The following is a 26,888-nucleotide window of genomic DNA, read 5'->3' on the forward strand; positions in this document are numbered from 1 at the left end:
CTTGGACGCGCTAGGAGAAGGCAGCAGCTTCCCAGGGCTCCCGTCTTATATCCTGCAGAATACCCTGTTTAACCCCGTTGGAGGCCCTGTTACCTGTGTGGATTGAAGGACAGGTTCCTAAACATCTTGTGCCTCCGCTGGTGTGGTCCAGCTGGCTGTATCTGCTGGACCACTGCTGGCCTGCTGCTACTCCAGGCCCTGGTGATCTCTCTGGAGTATTTAGCGGGGAGAGCAGGAAGCTGTCTCTCGAGACATTCTGCCGCGGTCCGCACGGAGGGAGCCAGCGCCATCTTGTCCTGTCCGCACGATCACTGGGCTGTGTTGCTGGGCAGAGGCTGCTGTGGTTCTGGTGGCTGTTGCCAAACCATTTGGAAACACTCACCTGCCGTACATTGCTTCCTAACAGGGCCGCTATGCTGCCCCTGCGGTGTGGAACTCCTGACAATTACATTTTGGATGGCTATGGAATCGTCTACTACACAGATCCTATGTGCAATCTATCCCTCTGCAGCTAGACTGTGTTACAGTTGGATGATGTGCAGAGAGGTGTCCCATCTTATCACTATAATCCTGGAAGACGAGATATAGCAGATATGGAAGCTTTCTCCATATACACTGATCCTCTGGCTTCTCCTTCTACAATCATAAACACTACATTGATGGAGGATATCCGGAGTGACAACCCAGCCTCTCTCTTCACGCTTAGAAGACGAGACATAGTTGATGAGAGAGATATTTATATATCTACTGATTCCTTGGCCCTTCCTGCTACGGTCCTGAATACTACATGTGGACTTCTCACTTCTGACAGCGCTTTCTCATGTCTAATTCGGGAAGCCTATTTCCGATTTACCGCTATACCCTGAATGGAATGGTTCTACTCAACTGTGTCCCAACCTAGCTTAGAACATCCTGTCAACTTTGCCCCTACTAAATATCCGTTTAATCTCCTTTCTATGGGGGGGGGGGTTAGTTTAGTGAAGGGGAGGGGGCAGTTCCGGGGATCCAAGTATGTCTAGGTTGGGGGGTTATGGGATGTTTGCTTTTGGTCTCCTATTGGAGTTGCAGGATACTTTTTGGTGATAATGATTTAAGACTGGTCTCCTTTCTATCCTGTTTTAGTATGCCCGGATGGCGCCTCGATGTACATTCAGATTTATCGCTTGATCCTACATGATGTTTGTTTACATTGTCCTCGTCGGGGCTGATTGTATTTTGGAAACTTTAATAAAAATTACTACATAAAAAATAAAATAAAAAAAGATTCCTTCCAGAATCCTTAAATAAACTTGTCCACAGTGCATAGGAACATTGCTACCCCCCAAACCCACAGCCTTATTATAAATTAAATATTAAAAAATTAAATTCCAGAAGCTTTTGAAGGTTATGAATGGGTTTTCTTTTTTTGGGAGCAAGCAGGATTTAGAATCACACTGCTCACGGATTAGTAAGCGACTATAGAAGCCTCAGTATACTTCATCACAATTTAGATAAATTCATATGTTCTCCTAGAAACACTTAGGGGGGGGGGGGGGCGGGTCAATCCTATTAACTGCAGGGTGTGATGTGCCTTTGCCACAGCTTTTAAAAGCCGACAGCAGCACCTGATCCCGCACCCTTTGCATGTTGCACAAAATTGTTTGTTGTCCTATGGAGCAGCGAGCACTTTTTGTGCAACTTCGCATCAGTGCGACCATATCATGGCTAATAACACTGACCCCATACAGACTACAGATACCATGTGAATACATGGGAAGTGTGACAGTCACTTCATGTTATTATGCTCTGCCATTACTCCTCTTGGTCGTTTGTAAATGACCGGTGACTATTTCAACGTTTCTCTCTCACATCACGTGTTGGCAAAGGCTTGTATTATACAAAATGATGTTACTAATTGAAAAACTAATGGTGTGTACACAAGGGTACAATCAGCATGAGATTTTGACTATATTGTCAAAATCTCATCGGGATCACATGGGTTTTTTAACCCTTGCGATCCCGATGCACGTTCACGTATCGCAAGCAGAAAGTCTTGGCTGCATTGACTATATAGTGCAGATCTGCACTATATAGTCAAAGTTGTGCGATCCCGATGTGATCTAATCGCGTCAGGATCGCATCTCACCGTACTCGCACCGTGTGTACACATCATTAGGAGAACATAAAAAAAAAAAAACCACCACACACACACACACACTGCATTCCCTCACAACTAGAGTACTTTAAACTAGTCATCATTTTTTCAGGAACTTAAATAAACTTCATAAACCACTACTAGCATGTCCCCATTGAGCTTTAAAGTAAAAGGCTTTTGTATCTTCACTATTCCCACCATATGCAAATATATATATTTATAAATTTATCTGAGCTATTATAGGTTACAATCGTCTTTTTCCAATCTGAGTAAATCCTTAGAAGTATGGAAAGGTCTTAGCTGAAATAGGTTAATACGATCATTTGAATTGGCTGTCTGCAGACAGGACAAGGCTTGTTCCTTTTCTTAAGCTTTTTGGCGCAGGTAAAGCACGCCATGAGATGCCCTGTTCTTCCGTGAACAATACATCCATTCTTCGGCCTGGTCTGACAAATGACACAAGGTTCCACAACAGAGAGGGGAAGGCCTCGATCTGTATTTCCCTCCTGAGCCTGTTCCTGCACACTCTCTCTGTACTCCTCCTGACTGCAGGAAGCAGTGCTTCCAGATGTGGAAGGCTGAGAAAATTCCTCAGTCTCCTGGGACTCTGAGCTTTGTATACCATCGTCCACTTTCTTTGAGAGCGCTGAAACGTTAAGATCTGTCAGTTTTGCTTTTTTCCCATCAGGTACATCAATACCCTCATCTTCCTGCAAATCTTCCATCTCTTTTCTCTTCAATGAGTGAGGATTTGTATCCTTTTGGTCAGGAAGCCAGTCTTTACGAAGAGACCAACATCTGTGACAGTATCTAGGAATAGGTGGGTTCATCTCATCACATTGTGAACACTTCCAATAATCCTGGAATGACAGGTAAATATCAACTGTTGGTTAGTTCTATGCGTACAATAACCGGTATAATGTAACCATAATTGAGCTGCTTTTATGGCTAATCTTAAATGGTTTTACTACACACAAGGCCATGGGCGTAGTTTCTTGGGTACCCTTAGTGAAAGGGTCTCATTTTAAATTGTGGCCAAAACCACAACAGGAATAGAGGTATCGGAATCCGAAGATTACTCTATGAAGTAGGAAGTAGATACTTACACCATCCAGATAAACAATATACTGTACTGTGCAAAGAATAATTTCATGTTCACAAAACCCCAAATTCCAATGTAAAAGTTACTACACTACAAGCTTCCTATTGGTGTCCGTGGGTGCCGGACAATTTCCCGACAGTCAGGGTCCCAACAGCCAACGGCTATTCTTCCTTGTGGAGGTCCACGACCCCCATAGAGAGAGAGAATAGAATAGGTGGTGAGCGTAGCGAGCCAGCAAGGGGCTTTGTTGCGCTGGCCCTGCTGTCTGAGTCCGGCCAATCTGGATCCCGACGTCGGGCTAATGACTGTCGGGATTCCAACTGTCAGGACCATATACCACACCCGGTGTCCGTATCTCTCGATCAGGTCTGGTTTGGCAGAAGGGAGTTCTGAGTTATCGCTAGGAAACTTTACAAACTTTTTTCATAAATTTATCAAGTTATATTTATAAGCGCATGAAAAGGGATATTTGGGAAGTTTCTCTCATTCATAATGGATTCTCTATTCTGCACAAAATTACTTACAGCTTCAGAAATTTCAGTATCTTCATCGAAGGAGTCAGCATCCGTATCTTCAGCTTGATATATAGTCACTTGATACACCTACATTCACAGAAAAAAAAAACAATCCATACAAAATGGCTTTTGATGAAGCAATAATACAAATCACAATTAGTAATTCTGAGAACTACATTGATTGCATATACTTAACGTATCATAGTCAGTCGCCTATAACAATGGAATGTCTGTTGGTACCATGGACAAGTAACTGATTTTTGTCCATCCAAGAAGGAATTTGCCAGAAGGAGTGAACCAGAATAAGGCCCAGAATCTCCCAAGAGCTGCTGTGCTGAGGGCCTGTTTTGCGTGACTGAAGCAAAGATGTAATGTACCTTTCGCATTTTCACAGAATTCTCAGACTGATCATAAACAAAATTTACTCGAGTAGATTTATTAAGTGGTGATAAGGGGCATATCTGCTATCCCCATACGCTAAAGCAGGGGATAGCGCTTCCCTTAATCTATGACACCAGCCGAGCGGGTGTCTAGCGTGTGGTGCTGTGGGGCAGGAGGCATAGCGCAGCTACGATATTTTGTAGTGCGCGCCTGCCTGATTTATGAACGGTCAGCACCGCTGACCGTTCCGCCACCTGCAGCTATCGACTTAGACAGCTGCAGGCGGCGATGCCCTATGCCTACAGCAGGGACAGCGCGGTCCCTGCTGCTGGCTCTGAGCTGTGCTGGGGATCTCGCGTGAGTAGCGAGATCCAGCACATGCGCAGTCCAGCCGGCCGGGGAGAAGCAGACAGTGCGTCAGTGTTAACTGATGCGCTGTCAGCTGCAGGAGGCATCGCTCCCCCGCTTCGGCGGGCAAGATCTTAGTAGATCTTGTCGCTCTCCTCTCCTGCTTCGCCTCGCTACTGAGGCAAAGCAGGAAGTGTAATAGCGGCGCTTTTAGCGCCGCTATAATAAATCTACTCCTGTATTCTAGATTCCCATGCTAAAGTACTAACCCATATTAACTCCCTTTCAATGATGATCATCTTATGCTCTGGGTGCAGTAAATGGAAACAGCATGGAAGAATGACTTGGGTAACTCTTGGTCATGGATCTGGTTCAGGGGTCCGTCGCACAAGACTATACAGAGTAGAGATAAATGTATGTGTGAGGCCCCCTGCTTGATACAGGTGAATGGTGGTTAGATTAATAACTATGCAGAGGTGTGCTACCACAGACAACGAGTAATATTGAAGTAGAACAGTAGAGTATGGTCTGTCACGGTGTGGTGCACAAGGAAAGAAGAGACTGTAAAATATACCTTTTAATTGGTTTATAGTAAAACTGCTAAATAGAAGAAAAAAAAACACAAAAACATAACACTAACTGAATTAAGTGTGTGCTAAAAAAGCATGTGCTCAGTGTATTCCTCCTTGTAACTTGTTCAGTGTGTCATTCACAGATGTGAGTAACTTATAATCACGCTTCCTTCCCTGATTATTGTGGCTTTATAGCCGATTCCATATTTGGGAGGAGACCGTGTATACTTACTGATCTGCTATAGGAAGTGGAAGCTTATGATTTATTAGGATATGGTTGCTATTTCAGAAATATAAAAAGCTTCCATTCCTTAGGTAGCAAATGTTGCTGTGTGCTGGTATTGCAACGAAGTATTGGTCAACCATAAATAAGTTAATATGTTGCGAATACAGTCTCAGTCTGCTGCTCATAAGTGTTAACCCTAGTTGGTGGGGTAATCTGAGGAGGCTCTGTTACTACAGTGATCTGATGCCGATGCAAGTTCAATAAAATCTGATACGGAGATCTACATTGATTGTGCAGTATGATTGTATGCGGGTCAAAAGGGTTAATGCCGTTGTCATGGTAGACACAGGTAATGCACTGTTAGTGCTGTTACTTTAATGTAACCCTTTATTGCCAGGGAGAGAAGTAGCTTAATAGTAAATATCTGTAGCTCTACATAAAGTAGATAGAGCGAATATATTTATAAGAGCTTGTTCATATTGTTTTACCACATTAGCAAGTGTACAGTGCTGTGATTGGTGATTACATTCAGCACGGTTGCTTGCGCAATTGAATCCCAGGAGATTAATTTTGTGCGGCTAAGCAAACAACGTATCACACCTAGGGATTATCATAACAGTCTCTTGTGATGTGCTGAGTAGTAGATTCTTATATACACCAGGTGGACACTTAAAAGGAGTCCTCGCACTGCCGGTGCTGTAATTTAAATGACTGGTATACCTTGAAAATAAATGGTTAGAAAAAATATAACTGCTTGCAATAGCACTAAACTCATTATTTTTTCCAATTAATGGTTCACACACTAAAAAGAGAACATCTTGCATGTACAGTGCATCCGGAAAGTATTCGCAGAGCTTCACTTTTGCCACATTTTGTTATGTTACAGCCTTATTGCTCCCTGCACATTACATTTGCCCCACCTGCAATGAAACATGGTTTTGCCCATTTGAGAAAGATTTAGCTTTTCCAGTCAACTCTGAATCAGGCCCAATGTATGGTTTATTTTTAAGCTGTGCGATTTGTATGCCTAACAAATAGAATTCCAAAGACACTAAATGAGTAAAACAGATGGTGCTCCGTTTTCTTCATCACATGTAAGTATGCATCGGTTTAGAAATGACATATATATATATATTACTTAATGCATATTCCTACCTCATCATCTAAATCATTATCTGCAATACTCTGTTCCTCTCCACTTGGACTGTAATCCTCTGAATAAACAGATTCCACTTCAAATTCAACACTGAACTGGTCAGAATCAGAATCTGGATCCAGCCAATTAGAGTGGTCACTTACTGAGCGTGCATCGCGGTCCTATAATAAAAAGCACAAGGTAAAATAGACTATAAGTAAATATCATTATACATGCACAACATCTCTACTACAGACCACAATGGAGATGGCTGATAAAATAGGCTACCTTACTGGAAGTTGTATTTATATATTTCACACACAGACGCTGTCCATTGAAGTGTGTGGAAATATTGGTAAAACTGCGAACAACACTAGAACATGCCAGTTACCCATCCTATTGAAGGTCTGAGCAAGTGCTTACTGCACAGTGACTCAACCAGTTATGTCGCACACCATACTGACCAAAGCCACATTAGGCATTTTCTATATACAGAAGGGCATGTGATTCTACCTCAAAACTACAGCTAAATTAATCTGCTGTAATCTGGAAGTATAAGTGAGGTGAAATGGGCCAAACAAACAAACATGTAAACAAGAAGGATATTCCATTTAACAAGTCTGCTATTTAAATTGAATGAAAGAAAGGTACCTAAGCATGGCTTAAAATGAGCTAAGTTTCCGCAAGCTAGAAATTCCACGAAAAGCAAAGTTGTACAAAATGGCCATTCAGTTCACAAAAGGAGAAAAAATAAGAAAATTAACGGTACTCTTTACCTAGAAGGGCGCCCATCGCGGTGATCGCGGGCAGTACATTAACGGCCGCGACGCGATGCCCGCGATCACCGCGATTTCCCATAGGGGTCAATGTTAAATTTAGTGGTGACCGCGATTTTACATTCAATGCTTCAATGGCCGCGATTTGGACATAGTAATCAATGTTAAATGGGCTACAGAGCCCAAATAGGCACAATTAACCCTTAAATGTCCCCCCAAATTTTTAACGCCACCCCACGATCCACGCCAACCCGAAGCGTGGCGAGCGCAGCGGTACGCGTCCTCCGACCTTTTCATGCCCTACTATCCACGTCGGCGTGGAGTTGAGAATAGAATAGTGTGGCGAGCGCAGCGAGCCACCGAGGCCCGAAGCGTGGCGAGCGCAGCGCGCCCCGCGAGGGGACGCGGATACCTTCACAGTTATACGCGTCCCCTCACGGGCTTCACAGGTGTCCGTGGCGACGCGGACACCTGTGAAGTCCGCGAAGGGACGCGTTTACCTGTGAAGGTATCCGCGTCCGCTCGCCACGCTTCGGGCCTCGGTGGCTCGCCACACTATTCTATTCTCAACTCCACGCCAACGTGGATAGTAGGGCATGAAAAGGTCGGAGGACGTGTACCGCTGCCCCTCGCGGGCTCGCCACGCTTCGGGTTGACGTGGATCGTGGGGTGGCGTTAAAAAATTGGGGGGACATTTAAGGGTTAATTGTGCCTATTTGGGCTCTGTAGCCCATTTAACATTGATTCCTATGTCCAAATCGCGGGCATTGAGGCATTTTACATTAAAATCGCGGTCAATCAGCCTTTTTAACATTGTTCCCTATGGGAAAATCGCGGTCATTGCGGGCACCCGATTTTTATGTACCCGCGATTTTTTACCCCCGACGCCCGCGATTCCAATCGCGGGCGCCGTTCTAGGTAAAGAGTACCAAATTAACATTTCTAAACCAGAGCAAACAAGTAGTTTGTAAAGGTAGTATGTAATATTAATGTTTTTTTTTTAGTCACAACACTTCCACTTATACAGTGTTTCTCAGACTAGATGTATGAAGTGGTGATAAGGGAGAAAAAGCAAGCCGGAGAAGTGGCCCATGGCAACCAATCAGCACTGAAGTAACATCTATAATTTGCATAATATAAAATTATACCGAGCAGCTGATCGGATGCCATCAGCTTCCTCACAGGAAGGTGGAATTTCCAAAACATTGGTGTAACAGTAAAAGCTGCATTACTTAAGTGTTAAACGGATGTGCTTGAGTGTAAAAGTAACAAAAAGTCAGTTCACTGAACTAGGTCAAATTACACACCGTGACAAGAGTAGTGTTTTATGCATTTGTAAATCAGATTTTTAATCCAATAGTAATTATAATTGTCTACAGAATTAATTTGAGTGACTTAATGTCCTTTCCCAGTGTTTCTCTTTAATAAAGGTTGGGACTATTTGATCCCTAAAAAGGCACCCCCTGAACTTTATATCCAATTCTACTATTGCTGATCCATATCAAGAATAAGATATATATAGATATATATATATATATATATAGATATATATAGATTTCGTAAAGTTGGTTAAAATGCAAAAAATAGTTTACACGTTTGATACATTTATCTTCGGAAACTTTATATTGAAGATGCAAGTCAGTATCATAAGTCATTCTATAGGATTCAGTATTGAATCCCGGCGTTCAGAATCCTGTTGCCGGAATCCCGACAGCCGAAATGCCGACAAGGGGGGGGCCGTGGATCGCCCCCCCCTTGCGGGCTCGCTGCGCTCGCCACGCAGCGGGCCCGGTGCCTCGCTACGCTCGGCACACTAATTTATTCTCCCTCCAGGGGTGTCGAGGACACCCGCGGAGGGAGAATGTGTCAGCATTTCGGCGTCGGGATTCTGAACGCCGGGATCCCGACCGCCGGGATTGTAACTGCATCCCATTCTATATTATATTACCTAATTATTTTATTAAATCAGTTTAAGTGAAATGTATTGAAGCCAACAAATTCCACAGGTGCAGGACTGCAGAAGGAGGCACAAGTTTCAGATGGAAAGCGAGAGCCCAGAGTCAGAGCCAGAACACCCAGAGGTTAAATGGTAGAGGAACACGAGATTAAAAAGGAGTGAATGGTCCTGGAAAGGTGGTCAACCAAGCCCCCGACCTACCAATGTGCCTGGAGATAAATGCATCATTCGCTCCCCCACCCCTTGCCAGATGGTTATTACCACAATGTCCGAACTCAGTGCTCCAGGCACTTTGTCCCGCCTCCCGAGAAGCTACCTGGTTGATCATGTTAGTAGGATATGCTGCTCTCAAAGATTAAGTAATGTAATTAAGTAAATAAGGCCAGCAGAATGAAACTACAAAGTGACTCACTAAATCAGTTATCAGTAAAGAACTAAAACAGTTATCAGTAAAGAGCTTTTGGACCTCTCTGGTTCTGCCCACATAAGCGTGCAGAGCCCACATCAAGAGAGGATTCCTTTGGGTACCGTTTAGAGCAGGGCTGGGCAACACCGGCCCTCCAGATGTTAATGAACTACACATCCCAGGATGCTTTGCGTTAGTTTTGCTACGTGGCCATGCTGAAACTGATGCAAGGCATGCTGGGATGTGTAGTTCATTAACATCTGGAGGGCCGGTGTTACCCAGCCCTGGTTTAGAGTATTAACCCCTTCATGACAGAGCCAGTTTGTGCCTTCATGACAGAGCTCTTTTTTAAATCTGACATGTCTCACTTAAGTGGGGATAACTTTTTTTTGCTTTTACTTATCCTAGTGATTTTGAGATTGTTTTCTCGTGACACATTGTACTTCAAGTTAGTGGTAAATTTGGGTCGATACAGTCTGTGTTTTTTTGTGAAAAATACCAAAATATCGTGAAAAAATGGAAAATTTAGCAATATGCAAAATGTTAAATTTTCTGCTTGTGAGACAAATAATCATACCACTCAAAATAGTTAATAACTAACATAGACCATATGTCTACTTTATGTTTCCATCATTATTTTAACTTCCTTTTAATTTTTTTGGACACTAGGAGGCTTACAATATGAATAGCAAATTCTCAAATTTTCAAGAAAATTTCAAACACTGATTTTTTTAGGGACCAGTTCAGTTCTGATGTGACTTTGAGGGACTTGTATGTGAGACACCCCCATAAATGATGCCATTTCAAAAACTGCACCCCTCACAGTATTCAAAACAGCATTTTGGAAGTTTGTTAACCCTTTAGGTGTTTCACAGGAATTAAAACAAAGTGTAGGTGAAATTTCTAAATTTCTTTTTTTTTGCAGAGTTTCAATTTTAATACATTTTTCTAACGAATACAGTAGATTTTACTAGAGAAATGTGACTAAAAATTGATTCCCCCAATTCTTTTGTTTTCAAAAATATCCTATATGTGGCCCTAGTGTGCACGTTGACCAAACCACAGGCTTCATAATAGAAGGAGCACCTACTTGATTTTGGAGCCTCCTTTTTATGAGATTTTTTTTTTTAGGCACCATGTAGGTTTCTAGGCACCATAAGTGCTAAAAGTTAGGAACCTCCCCCACAAGTCACCCCATTTTGCAATCTACACCCCTCAGGGAATTCATCTAGGGGTATAGTGTACATTTCAAACCCCCAGGGGTTTCACCAATTTTGGTACAACTGGGATGTGAAAATGGAAAATTACATTTTTTTACACAAACATGCAGTTCTGGCTCAAAATTTTTCGTTTTCACAAGGAATGAAGGAGACAAAGCACCCCAAAATCTGTGCCCCAATTTCTCCCGAGTACGGCAATGCCTCACATGTGACCAAAAAATACCAGTTGGGTGCATGGCAGGACTCAGAAGGGAAGGAGTGTTTTTTGGATTTTGCAGCACAGATTTTGGTGGAATGAATGGTGGGTGCTATGTTGCACCAATACAGTGGAACCCCCCCACAAGTCACCCCATTTTGCAAAGTACACCCCTCAGGGAATTCATCTAGGGGTATAGTGTACATTTCAAACCCCCAGGGGTTTCACCAATTTTGATACAACTGGGCAGTGAAAATGAAAAATTACATTTTTTTACACAAAAATGCAGTTCTGGCTCAAAATTTTTCATTTTCACAAGGAATGAAGGAGACAAAGCACCCCAAAGTCTGTGCCCCAATTTCTCCCGAGTACGGCAATGCCTCACATGTGACCAAAAAATACCAGTTGGGCGCATGGCAGGACTCAGAAGGGAAGGAGTGATTTTTGGATTTTGCAGCACAGATTTTGGTGGAATGAATGGTGGGTGCTATGTTGCATTAGCAAGACTCCCAAAGCACCAATACAGTGGAACCCCCCCACAAGTGACCCCATTTTGCAAACTACACCCCTCAGGGAATTCATCTAGGGGTATAGTGTACATTTCAAACCCCCAGGGGTTTTACCAATTTTGGTACAACTGGAATGTGAAAATGGAAAATTACATTTTTTTACACAAACATGCAGTTCTGGCTCAAAATTTTTCATTTTCACAAGGAATGAAGGAGACAAAGCACCCCAAAATCTGTGCCCCAATTTCTCCCGAGTACGGCAATGCCTCACATGTGACCAAAAAATACCAGTTGGGTGCATGTCAGGACTCAGAAGGGAAGGAGTGTTTTTTGGATTTTGCAGCACAGATTTTGGTGGAATGAATGGTGGGTGCTATGTTGCACCAATACAGTGGAACCCCCCCACAAGTCACCCCATTTTGCAAAGTACACCCCTCAGGGAATTCATCTAGGGGTATAGTGTACATTTCAAACCCCCAGGGGTTTCACCAATTTTGATACAACTGGGCAGTGAAAATGAAAAATTACATTTTTTTACACAAAAATGCAGTTCTGGCTCAAAATTTTTCATTTTCACAAGGAATGAAGGAGACAAAGCACCCCAAAGTCTGTGCCCCAATTTCTCCCGAGTACGGCAATGCCTCACATGTGACCAAAAAATACCAGTTGGGCGCATGGCAGGACTCAGAAGGGAAGGAGTGATTTTTGGATTTTGGAGCACAGATTTTGGTGGAATGAATGGTGGGTGCTATGTTGCATTACCAATACAGTGGAACCCCCCCACAAGTGACCCCATTTTGCAAACTACACCCCTCAGGGAATTCATCTAGGGGTATAGTGCACATTTCAAACCCCCAGGGGTTTCACCAATTTTGATACAACTGGGCTGTGAAAATGTAAAAATTTAATTTTTCATTTTCACAGCTCAGTTGTATCAAAATTGGTGAAACCCCTGGGGGTTTGAAATGTACACTATACCCCTTGATGAATTCCCTAAAGGGTGTAGTTTGCAAAATGGGGTCACTTGTGGGGGGTTCCACTGTATGGGTGCTTCAGGGGTCTTGCTAATGCGACATAGCACCCACCATTCATTCCACCACCAAAAATCACTCCTTCCCTTCTGAGTCCTGCCATGCACCCAACTGGTATTTTTTGGTCACATATGAGGCATTGCCGTACTCGGGAGAAATTGGGGCACAGATTTTGGGGTGCTTTGTCTCCTTCATTCCTTGTGAAAACGAAAAATGTTGAGCCAGTACTGCATTTTTGTGTAAAAAATTAAATTTTTTTACACAAAAATGCAGATCTGGCTCAAAAGTTTTCATTTTCACAAGGAATGAAGGAGACAAAGCACCCCAAAATCTGTGCCCCAATTTCTCCCGAGTACGGCAATGCCTCATATGTGACCAAAAAATACCAGTTGGGTGCATGGCAGGACTCAGAAGGGAAGGAGTGATATTTGGTGGTGGAATGAATGGTGGGGGAGGGGGGCTGGCGCTGCGACTGGTGGGGGGTGGGAGGGGTGCTGGCGCTTCGGCTACCGGGTGGGAGGGAGGGGGGCTGCCGGGTGGGAGGCTGGCGATCGGTGGTGATCGGTGCTGTACTTAACAGCACCGATCACCACCGATCACTGTGTTACCGAGCGGCTTAGCCGCCGGTAACACAGAAAACGCTGCAATTGGCTGTTCACATTTGAACAGCCAATCGCAGCGATCAGGGACAGCAGACATCTCCAAACTGTCACCGCGTCTATAGACGCGGTGACAGTTCAAAGCCATGACGTATATATACGTCAACGGTCGGGAAGTAACTCCCGACCATGACGTATATATACGTCATATGTCTGGAATATCTATCTGTCTATATGTCTATATATATATATATATATATGATTTCATTTTATACATTTTGAAGATTTTTACATGCAGGGGGGTTGGAGCTGGGGGGGAGCGCTGCGGCTGCTTCTTGATGACAGTGACAGGGAGCGAGGGAGGGGGAGCGGCTGCCGGAGGGAGCGCAGCTGCCGGGCGGGTGGGAGGGAGAGCGGCTGCCGGGCGGGTGGGAGGGAGAGCTGCGGATCGGTGGTGATCGGTGCCAGCACCGATCACCGCCGATCCCTGTGTTACCGAGCGGCTTAGCCGCCGGTAACACAGAAATAGCTCTGATTGGCTGTTCACATTTGAACAGCCAATCACAGCGATCGCCGACCGGTGGGGGCATCCCTGCCCCCCCCGGGCGGCGAGGGGGGATGTCTGCTGTCAGGGACAGCAGACATTTCCAAACTGTCACCGCGTCTCTAGACGCAGTGACAGTTTGAAGCCATGACGTATATATACGTCAACGGTCGGGAAGTACTTCCCGGCCATGACGTATATATACGTCAAATGTCGTGAAGGGGTTAATAGATGGTACCACTATCTCCTAGTTGATGTGAAACTACAGATAACCACCAATTCAGGATGAAAACTCAAAAAAGGAGAAAGGCAAGATATGGCACTCAAGTCAGACACCCTGTAGGCTCAAATGGCGTAGACTGAAGAGCTTTAAGAATGAACACAGAGCTTTAAGAACTCAGGTCCAGTGGAGCAACTAGACGAATGTGCAGGGCATCAGCTATGAGAGTAAACGTCTGGTAACAGAGCAGAGATGCAGCCCTTGTCCAGGTTGGTCAGAATTATCCACCACAAGACAGAAGTGAACCTCCTCCAAAAGGATCACCTGTCAATGTCCTAATGTTGGACTACAAAACCTGAAACTTGGGCACATGAGATTTCAGACCTCAACAAGTCTCTCTCCCACAGGACAAGTGTTACATCTCCTTAAGCGGTATTAATGAAGACTGTGCCAATTTATTTGACATCCGTGTGACTGCAGAATATCCACCATTAGCTGAATGTGGGATTGTGAAAACTTCCAGTAACAGGGCAAGGAAAAGCAAGTCATTGAGAGAGGGTAGGAAGGAACTAGAGACCCCTGCGATGCAGGTAGCTGTCATGACCTCATAAAGACCTAAGGTGCTGTTGACAGCCCAAACGGTACAGTCTGAAATTAGAAATGATCAGTTTGAATTGCAAACCTGAGGAAACGATGGTGGTTGGCATAGACAGGAATGTTTATACAGACATCCTGGAGGTCCAAAGATGCCATGGAATTCCAGGCTCCACAGTTAGAATGATAACTCCATGCCATTCCAAGCAGATCCAAAAATACTTTTCAACGCATTAACGACTATCTTGTCCAACGCCTACCCAAAGATAGATAATAGAGTAAGCAGTCTGCAGGAAATTCTCCAGCTTTCAATCTGTGGGATCCTTAAGGGAAAATTTATCTGGAATAAGAAGGATAGACAAAACATCACCGGGTCCAGACAAAGAAAGAATTGATAGAGTAGTATCGCTTATCGCTTAAATCGATTCTGTTTGTGATGGTGCACGCCTTTTTTAGCTGGTAAAAATTTGCCTGATTAATTTTGATGATGAACAAGAATCATGCATGCTATCTCAGTGCCCAGCTGCTTTGAGGGACAAGTGTCATTCAGACATATGAGATTAAGCAATAAGAGATCCGTTATACCCTTAGATGTCGGGGCTGAATTGAATATACTGAACAGAGGGGTGTACTTCTACCCTTTGCCAACAAGTGCAGGTATCTCACTGAGTCCCATTTGTGATTAGGATCAGACATTGATCCCCACCCTCTTCCTGGCATCCCAAGTGCAAAGTTGTGGTCGATTCCAAAACGTCTGGTTCCTTCATGGGCTATTACACTTCATCAGATGAGACATCGGTCTTCCTTTTTGCAGACCCACATCCATCACAACACTTCACAGCCATGTGAGTTTTCAGCCAAAAAATTCTGCAGGCTGCCTGTGTCCATGGTAGCGAGCACACCGCTGAGGGAGTTGTATTCTTTTGCTGCTTAACTTTTTAGCTATTTTAAACAAAGTTATTTTTGCATTGTACATTATTTTTTTTTTATATATGTGTGTGTTTTAATTTCCTTATTTTGATCTTTATGCCTAGAATAAATTTGAATCTAACAAATTAAAACTTGAAATATTAAATTAGATTTTTGTACAGAAAGCCATGTAAATTATACAAGATGAAGATTGCAAAAGCAAACTTACAAAATTTGCGAATTAAAATACATTTGAGGAGAAAACACCAGTTCCACCTAGTAGCTACAGTCTGTCCATCTCACAGCAGTAGCTCCAGTAACTCAACAGTGATCGCATTACTGTCTTTTAAAGAAGCCTTTTAGGTGTAACAAAGAATATATTAAAAGCTAAACTACTTTTGTGCCCACTGTACCATGATGGGAGATAAACAATTATCGGGGGCGGCCTATGGGTAGTGAGAGGATCCTGGCCGTTATACTTCCCATTGGCTTGTCCTCCCGTACACGGCACGCACCCCCCAAACTGCCAGTCCTTTAACCATGAGGTAAGGACAGCTCAGTACACCCCACGAACTTCCTCACAATCACTCAAAAGAGTTTAAAAAATTAGTAACCATTTCTTTTTCCACATGTGCCGCAATTTTTACTTTGCAATTATTATGTTTTCAGTTTTATTTCATGTAATTATATTTTCATATTTAGTTTCATTATCATTTCACATCCACTTCACCTTGCTGTAAATCTTTTCTTCAGCACTCAATATCACCCTATTCATAATAAATCTTTAATTGGTCATCTTTTTCATCCCTCCTATTAATAGCACAGCGTCAACCCAAGTTTTAAAAATGACCTATATGCAAGACATGCAAACGCACTATGTACTATAAAAACAGACATACTTCTGCAGGATTCCTGGAGGACAGCCAATTCCTTGAGGAACAGTATATGCTGCAGCAAATGGTCACTAGACACCCCAGACTAGAAACTTATCTATAGTGGCCAGCTAATAACCTTACTTACTGCATTAGAAGAGGTGTCTGTTGAATCACCGTTATTTCTATCACAGCGTAAGCCACTTATCACCCACCACGATAGGCTTTCATCAAAGGTTAATGAAATACTGTCTGACTTATGCCGCTTTCTCTGTTGCTCTGCAGGTTGATCATTTGAAGAATTATCTTCTAAGCAAACAATACCAAACAAAATAAAAATAAATCATGGATGCCATTAGGATGTGGGAAAAAAAACAAGGGTGGGACAATACATTTACCTGACTCGCTGTGGGCTTTCTTTGGAGGACAGAGAGAGGAAAGTGGCGTCAGCTTCTCTTGTAGTTCCTGTGCTGAATCCTAGACATGAGAGAACCCATCATGTTATATTGTGCAACTGGCAAATGCTAAATGTAGTGTGTTCTAATAATGGCCTATATCCATTCATTTTAGTCTATTACATAATTCAATCCATAGCTAGGACATGGAGCTTTTATACAAAAACATACTCTGTTATCAAAGATAAAATGTATATTTTTGGCACAGTCCATACAGATTGCTTCTCAAAAGTTTAGTATTGTAATATCATACCTGCTTAGAGATCTGCGGTTGTGATAAAGTGCATGATTCACTCCCACACAAAGTGTCTACAAAGTAATCTGCAAGAGAAACCACTTTTATCCATATGATCATGCAGGCATCGCTAGGCATGTATTGTATTTAAATCCAGCAGCAGATTGAAAAAGTACATACGACATTTACTCCATGGTCAAGAAGTGCATTTATTGCTCAGACCAAACTTCAGCATTGGGAGGAAATGTGATCTAAGTGACTGTGACAGTGGAATGATTGTTGGTGCCAGACGGTGGTTTGATCTCCTGGGATTTTAATGCCAAGTACTCACTGGAGTATACAAAGAATCCAATAAGCAGCAGTACCATGGGTGAAAAACCCATGACTGAGGGAGGTCAGAGGAGAACGGTCCAAACTTTATATATTTATACAAACTTTAGACTGAAAGGAGACCCAATACTGGAGTTTATAAAGTATAATTTGTCATAAACAAAGTTCACATTTCCCGTGAAGCAATGTAGAGGTTGAGCAGTGCTGCGGACACAGGTCTCACCAGGCATTCCAGGTGTTAGAGAAAGGGAAAGGAGGTCCTGCCTATTTTGTCAGTCCCAGGCCCCACAATTTCTGATGGCAGCCCTGTCCACTCTGCATATAGATTGGACTTCGAACAACAGACCTATTCAGAAGGAACATTACAGCAGATGAAAGTTACATTTTAGCAGGTTGCTTGCCAGCTTACACACAGCAACCACAGATGCTGCACTGAGAGAAGCTGGGAACAAGAGACCATTTATTCCCTGTGAGAACATGGAGCAAATGTGCCAGTACAAAATGCTAGTTTAGGTGAAGAAACTTGTGTATGGTGAAGGCTGAAATACATAAAAAAAAACAAAAACAACACTATGCACTATGAATCGCTCAGCACATACCGCTGCATTAGTGATGTGTGCTTAGTGATCTGTCCCTGCCTAAAATACCAAGCCTGGCTATAGAGCTGCGCAATGCTATGGGGCCCACACACAACCATTTGCACTTAATTTCTAAGCAATCTAGTCAGATCACTTAGAAATGGCTCTTAAATTTCCCTGTGTATATGCCCCATTAGACCAAGTTTAAACTCTGACATCCATTTTCTTTTTTGAGACCAGCTAGGAGATTAATGCTTGTTTTGTGCAGAGAATGATTAAGATACTAAGAAGGGTGAAAAAAGGTACACTAGAATAATCAGGGGTTCATAAATCTCAAAAGCCAAATTGTAGTAGTTCACAACCTGAGTGCCGCTGGACATCTGCAGAAGTGCCACGGATTGGTGGTCCGGGGCCAAATTCAATTATTGTCAATGTGATAAATAGGCTTGTGGCTGCTGATCATAAAATAGGTGTACAATCATAAGCCCCTGCCTGCTTGCTTATGGTATAGCAGATTGATCGACCACCCTTTATCGAACTAGTTTAGTTATATCCTTTTCACACCACACAAAACCTGGGTGGATCTGGCGTGCAGTGTGAAATGCTCAGCAATCTGACATTGGATAAAAAAAGTGTTATTCCCAAATCGGACAGGGGTTGCTGGGCAGCATGAACAGGTAACCTGGGTCCTGTTCACATCTAGGGAGGAGGCAGCAGCATAGTCACCTCAGTGCTGCTTCCTTCCCCTCCTGATGCTCCACCCTGCCTCCTGAATGAGGTCAGCGACCTGGCAATAAGCCGGGTCGCTGTCAGCAGGTAAACATCACAAATGCTGGGCAACTCACGGGACGGACCAGTGTTCAAATACCGGGTGGAACCCGCCATTTGCAAAGTGAAAGGGGTATTCGACCTCTAAAGATAGTCAGCCGCGTCTAGATCGACAGAAACGGAAGTTAGACACCAGCAATAGAGCAACGGGAAAGTGGTCGGCATGAGTTTTTTGTGGTGCCGAATGTCACAGGGGTCCCCGTGAACTCAGTATATAGAATAGAATCTACTTTATTGGCCATGTGTTTGTATTTACAGTGCAGCATCAAGCAGGGATGAATGGGGGGGGGGGCATCACATTGAGACATTACATGCGGGGAACACATGCCCGCCAAGCAGCCATTAGCGGCGCCACTGGTCGCTGCAGCAGCCAGGTAGGTAACAATATAAGCAGGGACAGAACAGTATCACATAGGAAAAACATACCCGCCAAGCTGCACAGCGCCTAGGCAGCCATCCACTGGTTACTTCAGCAGCCAGGTAGGTGACAATATGAGCAGGGACGGTATAATGGCGCACAGAGAACATATACCCGCCAAGCTGCACATCGCCTAGGCAGCCATCAGTGGGGCCACTGGTCGTTGCAGCAGCCAGGTAGGTAACAGTATGAGCAAAGACACCGCAGATATAGCAGAGACACAGGGTTACATATGCTGAGTGCACAGATCCTAGGCAGCTATTTGCGGCTGTAGGAGAACCAGCATGGGCGATGGTGGTGGTCGAAGAGAGTCACTGAGGCCTGGGGAGAGTCAATGAAGCCTGGGGCAGGAGTTGGGCACCCCCTGGGCTGAGTTCCACTCCGCTGCCCCCAATAGTCTGATCATACCTCCTCACTGGGGGGGCGCCGCCACAGAAGAGAGGGCTCCTGTATCTGCGGTGGTCAGCGGCTGGGGCCTGATCTCTCCTCTCTGTTCACGGCCGGGTGCCGATAGGGGTCACCGCCGCCTCAGAGGTCATGCCGGGGACCGAGCCTGGTGTCGTCCCAGGGGGCCGAGCTTTGCGCCGCTGGTGGCCGGGTATAGTGCTGCTTTCTCTTTCGACTCCTCCGTGCACCTCCTGCTCGGAGGTGGTCCTCATGCCAGGGCCATGGCAGTGCACCCGGCCGGGTGGTCACCGTGCCACCAGGTCCTCCCTATTCCTTCTCCCCCTCCGTCCACAGGGCTCCCTGTCTCCGGGGGCCAGGGATGTAAGCTCCAGTGGATGGGAGCCCAACTGCTCTCCTCCTCGAATGTGCACATTGTCCCCTTGCATGGCTCTCTACACTATTATAATCTCACTCTATGTCCACTTTGGATATTAAGGTATGAACCAAAACAGCCCTGTGACATTAGGCAGCAAAAAAAAAAAAAAACTCATGCCAACCATGTGACAACCGACCACGTTCCCATCACTCCAACGCTGGCATCTACCTTTTGCGACTGTTGATTTAGACATGGCCAACCATCTTTAGGTGTCTAACTAGACAGGTTTGACTAAGCGTGGTCCACTTGAACATACTTGTTCTATACATAGTAGATCAGTCGACCGAATATCGCATGCTCACCCCCTCATACCTGAACCTAAGGACATCAGGTAATTTACTTAATTGAATAAGAAATTTGATGCACTTGGGTGCCATGTTTTTTTGTTTATGTTGGTTTTAAATTGTAGAAAATTATCACTTCATAAAATCCTTTAAAAGAATAAGTAAACATTATTGTATTAAACAGGGGTGCAAGGGTGTGGTAACAGCCGAAGGTAAGTAGCTACAAAAAAAAAAACGGATCATTAAAATCTGCTAATAATTTTGCATTTCAACTAAACAGATGACAGCTGCTATTCTAAGCACACATAATGAACCAAAAAAAATAGCAACTAACCTTGTGAATCAGCAGTTACCAGATTCTTAGAAATCATTGCATATAACCTCCTGAAGTAAAGAAACAATGTGTTAGAGGAATCTACATTTCCAGCAGACACTACAGTATTATAAGTCTCAAGTTTGTGAAATTGTTTTAAAAAATTTTTAACTGTGTAAATTTCTGATTTCATTAAAAACAAAACGACACATTTCAAAATCACTCATTTGTTACATGTTTACCTGTTTTTGAAGTCTGTAAAGCGATGTACACAAGAGTCAGCACAGGCTGCGAGGTGTCATACTAAGGGTGCTTTCAGTAACCAAATCTTGTATTAATCACTTTGGTTAATGCTTCCCCTACACACATCATAACTCTGAATACAAGAGTATTTAGAATTCAAGACCTGTTGTTTGTGGCATCTATGTTTACCTTAACTCAGGGATCAGCCTTTAGCCCTCAACACCCCAGTATGCCCTTCAATCATTTTAGCATGGACAAATAGCACAGTGGTTCTCAACCTCGGTCCTCACTCGGTTCATGTTTTCCAAGACACCCGACAGGCGCACTCATTACTCGCTGACATTTTAAATGTTCCACAGGTGGAGCTAATTATTTTACTTGAATCTGTGAGGAGACCTGCAAAACATGCACTCTGTGGGGTCCTGAGGATCGAATTTGACAACCTGTGAAATAGCAAAACTATATCCGTGGTATATTAATTTATTAGTTAATGGAATGAAATGTGAAATTCAATAAGTTATGAATAATATAGTAGGTCATTTAATTCATATAATACACGGTGAAGGTTTTTGCTAATTTATTTTAAAGAAAACCTAAGAAATCACATGTACATAAGTATTCACAGCCTTTGCCATGAAGCTCAAAATTGAGTTCAGGTGCATCCGGTTTCCACTGATCATCCTTAAGACGTTCCCATAGCTTAATTGGAATCCACCCGTGTTGATTGGATTTGGAAAGGCACACATTTGTCTATATAAAGGTCCCACACTTGGGGACAGTGCATATCAGAACACAAACCAAGCATAATGTCAAAGGAATTGTTTGTTGACCAGCAGAAGAACGCTGGCAATGGTGCGGAAGTGAGCATCAGCGCTTACTGCCTGCCCATACACACTGGACTTTTCAGCTGAAAGCGGCTCAAACGAGGAAACTAAAGGTGCCCATACATGGTGCGATGAATGCTGTGCTTTTAATACTAGATTGCATAGCATCTAGTACAAAAAGCATACAATGTGCTAAAGCACCGTGCATTTTGTACTAGATCCGATGAAATCTAGTACTAAAAGCAGGGGCTGCAGAGACTTTATGTGCTATGCGATGGGATGTTCATGGGAGTGCGCATCTCATCACACTGCCCTGTCGCACAGTGTATGGGCACCTTAAGCTGCTTTCAGCACAAAATCGCCCACTGTGTACAGGCCTTAAACCTAACTATGTCATATTTCCCCAATGTATTACAGTGTAGAATTTTGAGAAGTTCTAGAAACTGGCACAGCTTTTTGTAGCTTACCCAAAACACTGATTCTGTCCAATACAAGAAGAATCCAAAAAGCAGCAGCATAACACATTTGGGACATACACACGGGGTGATTACAGCCCCATTTCTAAGTGATCTGACTAGATCGCTTCAAAAAGAAGCAAAGATCGTTCCGTGTGTATGGCCCCCGACAATGGTGATGCGCAGTCCCACACATCACCAATCGCCTGACTAGATTTATACTGCATGAGGTATAAATCTAGTCATCGCCCATATTCTCAATGGAGAACACTGGCAGTGACAGATTGCTCAGCACACATCGCTGGTGCAGCACTGCGTGGCAAGTGATCTGTTGAGCAATCTGAGCGCAATACTCAAAGGTTATGCCCCGTGTGTACAGGGCATAACCTTTGAGATAGCTTTAGGAGAGTTTAAATAAAAATGTTATTGAGGAGAAAAATTTCCCCAAATATTATTTAAAAAAAAAAAAAAAAGTTTTCACAATCAAAGTTTAAAAAAAAAAAAAAATAATACCTTAAAATTCTGGACCAGAATAATTATGTTTCATTATAGTTTTTATTGTTTGGATTCAATTAGGAGCTGCTGTGTTAGCCAAAAGATCCTGCGAATGAACTTCATTCAGAACTTTTCCACACTTTACGATCCACATGGACAAAAGTAAAGTGTGCAGAGCAGAGAAAGGCACCACAAGCAAAGCGAGTATACGTGATAGACCAGTTAGTGGTCTTTTCATGCGTCAATCATTCATGGAAGAACTAATGATCCGCACCTAAATTGACCCCACCACTTTTATCTAAAATTTTGCATCACTTCAATAAATTTAAATTAGTGATGTGTATTTTAAAAACACATCACCCTCACATGAAGGAAAATAGCTTTAGGGCGATTTTTTATCAATACTTGTTGAGATAAAGTGTAAGATCAAAAGTACCAACAAAACAGCACTTGTCATTTACATGCTGTGTTAGGTAGGAGTTGATTGGTTGGTAATTTATCTGTCATTCTCTCTCTCTCCAAGCTTTGCTAAACAGCTTTTTTCTTTTCAAAATTTGTTTATTGGTGAATCAGGATACAAAATAGAAATAGCTCCATAACATAGAAGCATAAGAGTACACACATAAATTGGAAAAGCCATTTGCGGTGATAAAGAAAACGTGATCCATTTTAACAATTTTATAAAGAAATGAGAAAAAATTGGGAGAAGATTAAAAGATAAAAAGGAAAAAGAGATCAAGAGATAGAAAAGGAAGAAGATGGTAAATGGAGGTAGCGAGAGAGGGAGAAAGAAAAAGGAGAAGGAAAGGATGGATACTTGGTGAAGTATGATAATGATAGTAATATATTAGCGGTCAGTCTGCATGCTCAGTATCATATAGTGAAAGGGGAGGTAATCTGTTGAAGGGAAACGCAAGGAATGCAAACAGAGTTGAATTTTGTAGAGGTGTGTTTAAGGATGCCATATATTACATGCAGTACACGTGCCATAAGCGGGATATTATGGAGTGCTTGGAGGGAGCCGCCAGCTTTTTCCAATCCATCGCAATCTGGCAAGTGGTCGCAGAAACAACATGATGCATCATTTTATTTTGTGGCTTGGGTAGGGTTCGGACATCTAGTGGTAGGAGAAAATATTTGGGGTCATTTGGAATGGGTGCAAGTAATAGATTTTCTGTGTATTGGATGACCTATTTCCATAAATTGGCTATCTTAGGGCATGCCCACCAAATATGCATGAATGATCCTGCAGCATCACATCCTCTCCAACATCTGTCTGATACATTGAGGTATCATTTGCTAAGACTAGAGGGAACATAATACCACCTATAAAGCAATTTGTAGGTGTTTTCTTTCATTTTGACACAGATAGAACTAGAGGCAGCAGACCTCTGACCAATCCTATTCAGTTCATGAGCCATTTAGGTCCATTCCACAAGCGCTATACAGCTTTTTGAGCACCTCTACTGATGATTGCTCACAATATAAAAAAGGGCGATAGATCAAATACACATAGGGGGATATTTCTCAAAATTTAGAGATAAAGTTGTGAGCAGTAAAGTCAAACAACCCTCTCCTGTCATTTTTCAAAACACAGGGGTAGATGTATTATAATCGCATGAATCATAGTAACATCTTGTACCCTGGAGCCTGCCGCTACAGCATACAAAGCATATGCCTAGTGTCGATGCACTGTGGGTCTCCCCACTCCACAGACCTGTCCCTCCAGTGGAGATAATGCAAACATGCCCGTAGCTGTCAAAATTGACAGGTGTCAGAACAGAAAGAGCTTGCATATTGGTGTGCTCTCTTTAAGAAAGCAGCACTGATATACGTCAAGCAGCAAACACCACAAATTGAATACATGGGGAAGAGGTATCAGTACACACAACGTGCGCTGACAGTCTGTGTAATGCAAGGCAGAAGCTGATTGACTTGTACTTTATCTCTCTTTGAGCAAAACACCACTCCCCCCACCCGCCACAATCAGACAATTATTTCTATACAAGTTCAACAAAACATTTCTCTACAATGATAGAACAGCAGCACAGCCGGTATTATTGGGCATTTATATGTACAAAAATCCCTTTAATAAATATAACATAGGAATATGGTTACATACAAATTATATTTAGGTTACCTGGGTTCTTTTACAGAGAAGTTCTGTACCCCAAATAGTTCTCCAAGAGGATCATTAGAGCAGTGGACAATATGTTGTTGCTTCTCGTCATACAACTGCTTGGCCTTAATGTACTGACCAAGATGGTAAATAACCTATAGCGCAAGTACGAAGACAATGCAATGAACTATATAACAGGAAACATCACATCATGGAAAACGTACTCATCACGTAAATGAACATAAGTGTGTTTCTTCTTTTTATTATTAAAACTGATAAGAAATGCCCACCTCTTTCATTGTAAAGGTTTCCTTCTGTGCACCAGATGATTTTAACAGATTCATAAGAAGCGGATTTGGTTTAACCTTAAAAAAAAAAAGTTGCAAAAGAGAATGGTCACATTTCAGTATTTGGTTATAGTAAGCAAATGTTATTTTTTTGTTGGTACTTGTGTAGATGCGATCCTATGCGATTTTTTACCTGTTCATAACCTCACTATCCACTACGCATGGAGTTGATTTTATATAGTGTGGCGAGGGGACGCGGATTACTGCGGTCGCAACACTATATAAAAATCAACTCCATGCGTAGTGGATAGTGGGGTTATGAACAGGTAATTGCATCCGATATATCAGGCGCCGTGAAACTACACAAATACCTTTTTGTTTTGTTTTTTGAGGATTTAAAGCCTAAGGGGGAGATTCTCTAAGAATCTCCGCCCCCCCCTTCGCCGCCCATCGCATACTTAATTATCGCATATGTTGTCCCGGCGGCTCCCCCCTCCCTCACACACCCGGCGCTGCTGCTGCTGCGCCGGGCTCTCCTCCTCCCTGCACCCGGAAGAGGATCAGTGCAGGGAGGAGGTCACAGGTCCGGGCAGCACAGCTCTGTGCTGCCCGGACACAGGTGAGGGGGCGATGCGGGGCGGCGGGGGGTCGGCGCGGGGCGATTGGCTTCTATGGGGCATCGCCAGATTTTTCTGGCGATGCCCCCCGCCGCGGTAACCCGGCGAGGGATGCTTACAGCATCCCAAAATGCTGTAAAAACCCCGATAACGGGGTTTTTACCGCATTTCTTCTTTAGAGAATCTCCCCCTAAATGTATCAGGTTGTGCATTTCAGCTTACCAGGGTTTCTTTATCAGTTGCCATAATTGAAGAACTTTCTAAACAATTTATGGGGTTTGGGGATATGTCCATATTGTACTCTTGCCTGTAACCAAGAAATATTTTAATCACTTAAGTATCAAGCAATATAAATGATTATGTCTCCAAATGTACATCAGTTTAAATAAAAAATGACAAACAATTATCATACATGGAGCAATATGACGATAAATCTATTTACTAACATCTTAACAAAACCGGACAGTTAAACGTTTATCTAAAACTACTGTCATACAACTTAAGCCCCGCTGACAGGCAGGGAGTGTACACACCACAAACACTATCAGGCGCACAGCAGGAGACAAGTGCAGTCTTACCGTGTAAAAGTAGGAGAGGTAAAGTGCTGTGCGAGTGCCGGAACTGCCGGCTCCCTGTCTGTGTAAAGTGCTGGAGTTACCTGGCTGCCGCGTCTCTTTAAATGTGTGCGTGAGCGCGGACAAGTCGGGACTAGATCCCTGGCAGATACTGTGCATGTCTGAGCATGACCGCAGCTGCTGTGCTGACTCACCCCCCCGCCACTACTCAGTCACACCGGTTCATCCACTCACACTGTGACACTGCCAGCTGCTGCGCACACTCACACCCTGCTGTGCCGTCACCGTATCGCACATATTACACCGGCAGCGCTATAGGTGCTGCTACTGCCCACACATCCCTCTGCTGCTGCTATGTCCGCTGGTCTATGCGTGGGGGGTGGGGGTCGCGGGAGGCACACACAATACACAGAGCAGCCTCATCTTCCTTCTCCTCCTTAGTGTATGGGCACAGCATTGGCTGGGGATAAGGCCGCCAGCAAACAGACGCAGCGCCGCTCACACAGGCCGCAAGGCCTACTCACCACCAAGCGCCTCCCTCTGGCTACTGCCGGCTACAGGCACCGAGGCCACACACTCACCTCAGCTCCGGGAAGCCGTCGGTCTCTTCCATGCTGTCGCCAAATAGACCTAACGCCCCGTGTTCTTCATACTCATAGTTAGATTATTATCAGCACCCGCCGGTACACTACACACCGGGTCCGACACTACTCGCTAACCGACATGCATTGCGCCGCTGCAGCAGCTCACTGGCGCGCTCTGC

General features: G+C 43.6%; 1 protein-coding gene across 2 annotated transcripts; it reads right to left on the bottom strand.

Annotated features, from left to right (window-relative positions):
• Positions 1–26,888, bottom strand: MDM2 (MDM2 proto-oncogene). Of its 2 annotated transcripts, none has more exons than XM_083182521.1 (11): positions 26,707–26,888; positions 25,773–25,857; positions 24,937–25,011; positions 24,668–24,801; positions 20,532–20,581; positions 16,955–17,022; positions 16,645–16,723; positions 16,395–16,555; positions 6,434–6,595; positions 3,761–3,838; positions 1–2,994 (listed from the first exon to the last, which is right to left on the bottom strand). In XM_083182521.1, exons 1-11 carry the CDS (start codon positions 26,736–26,738, stop codon positions 2,431–2,433), a joined length of 1,488 nt encoding a protein of 495 aa, XP_083038647.1. In that variant the 5' UTR covers positions 26,739–26,888; the 3' UTR covers positions 1–2,430. The 2 variants fall into 2 exon arrangements, with proteins under 2 accessions (XP_083038647.1, XP_083038648.1); XM_083182522.1 differs by lacking the exon at positions 26,707–26,888 and adding an exon at positions 26,129–26,569.

This window comes from Crinia signifera, chromosome 4 (genome assembly GCF_055691185.1).
Source record: "Crinia signifera chromosome 4, ASM5569118v1, whole genome shotgun sequence".
Classification (NCBI taxonomy): domain Eukaryota; kingdom Metazoa; phylum Chordata; class Amphibia; order Anura; family Myobatrachidae; genus Crinia; species Crinia signifera.

Excerpts from the sequence above, each read along its gene's own strand:
- MDM2 (XM_083182521.1), bottom strand. The coding sequence starts at position 26,738 with ATGGAAGAGACCGACGGCTTCCCGGAGCTGAG. Across the intron at positions 6,596-16,394 it reads CAGACACCTCTTCTAATGCA|GACCGCGATGCACGCTCAGT; the intron begins GTAAGTAAGGTT and ends TTTTTATTATAG. Across the intron at positions 2,995-3,760 it reads ATACTGAAATTTCTGAAGCT|GATTATTGGAAGTGTTCACA; the intron begins GTAAGTAATTTT and ends CTGTCATTCCAG.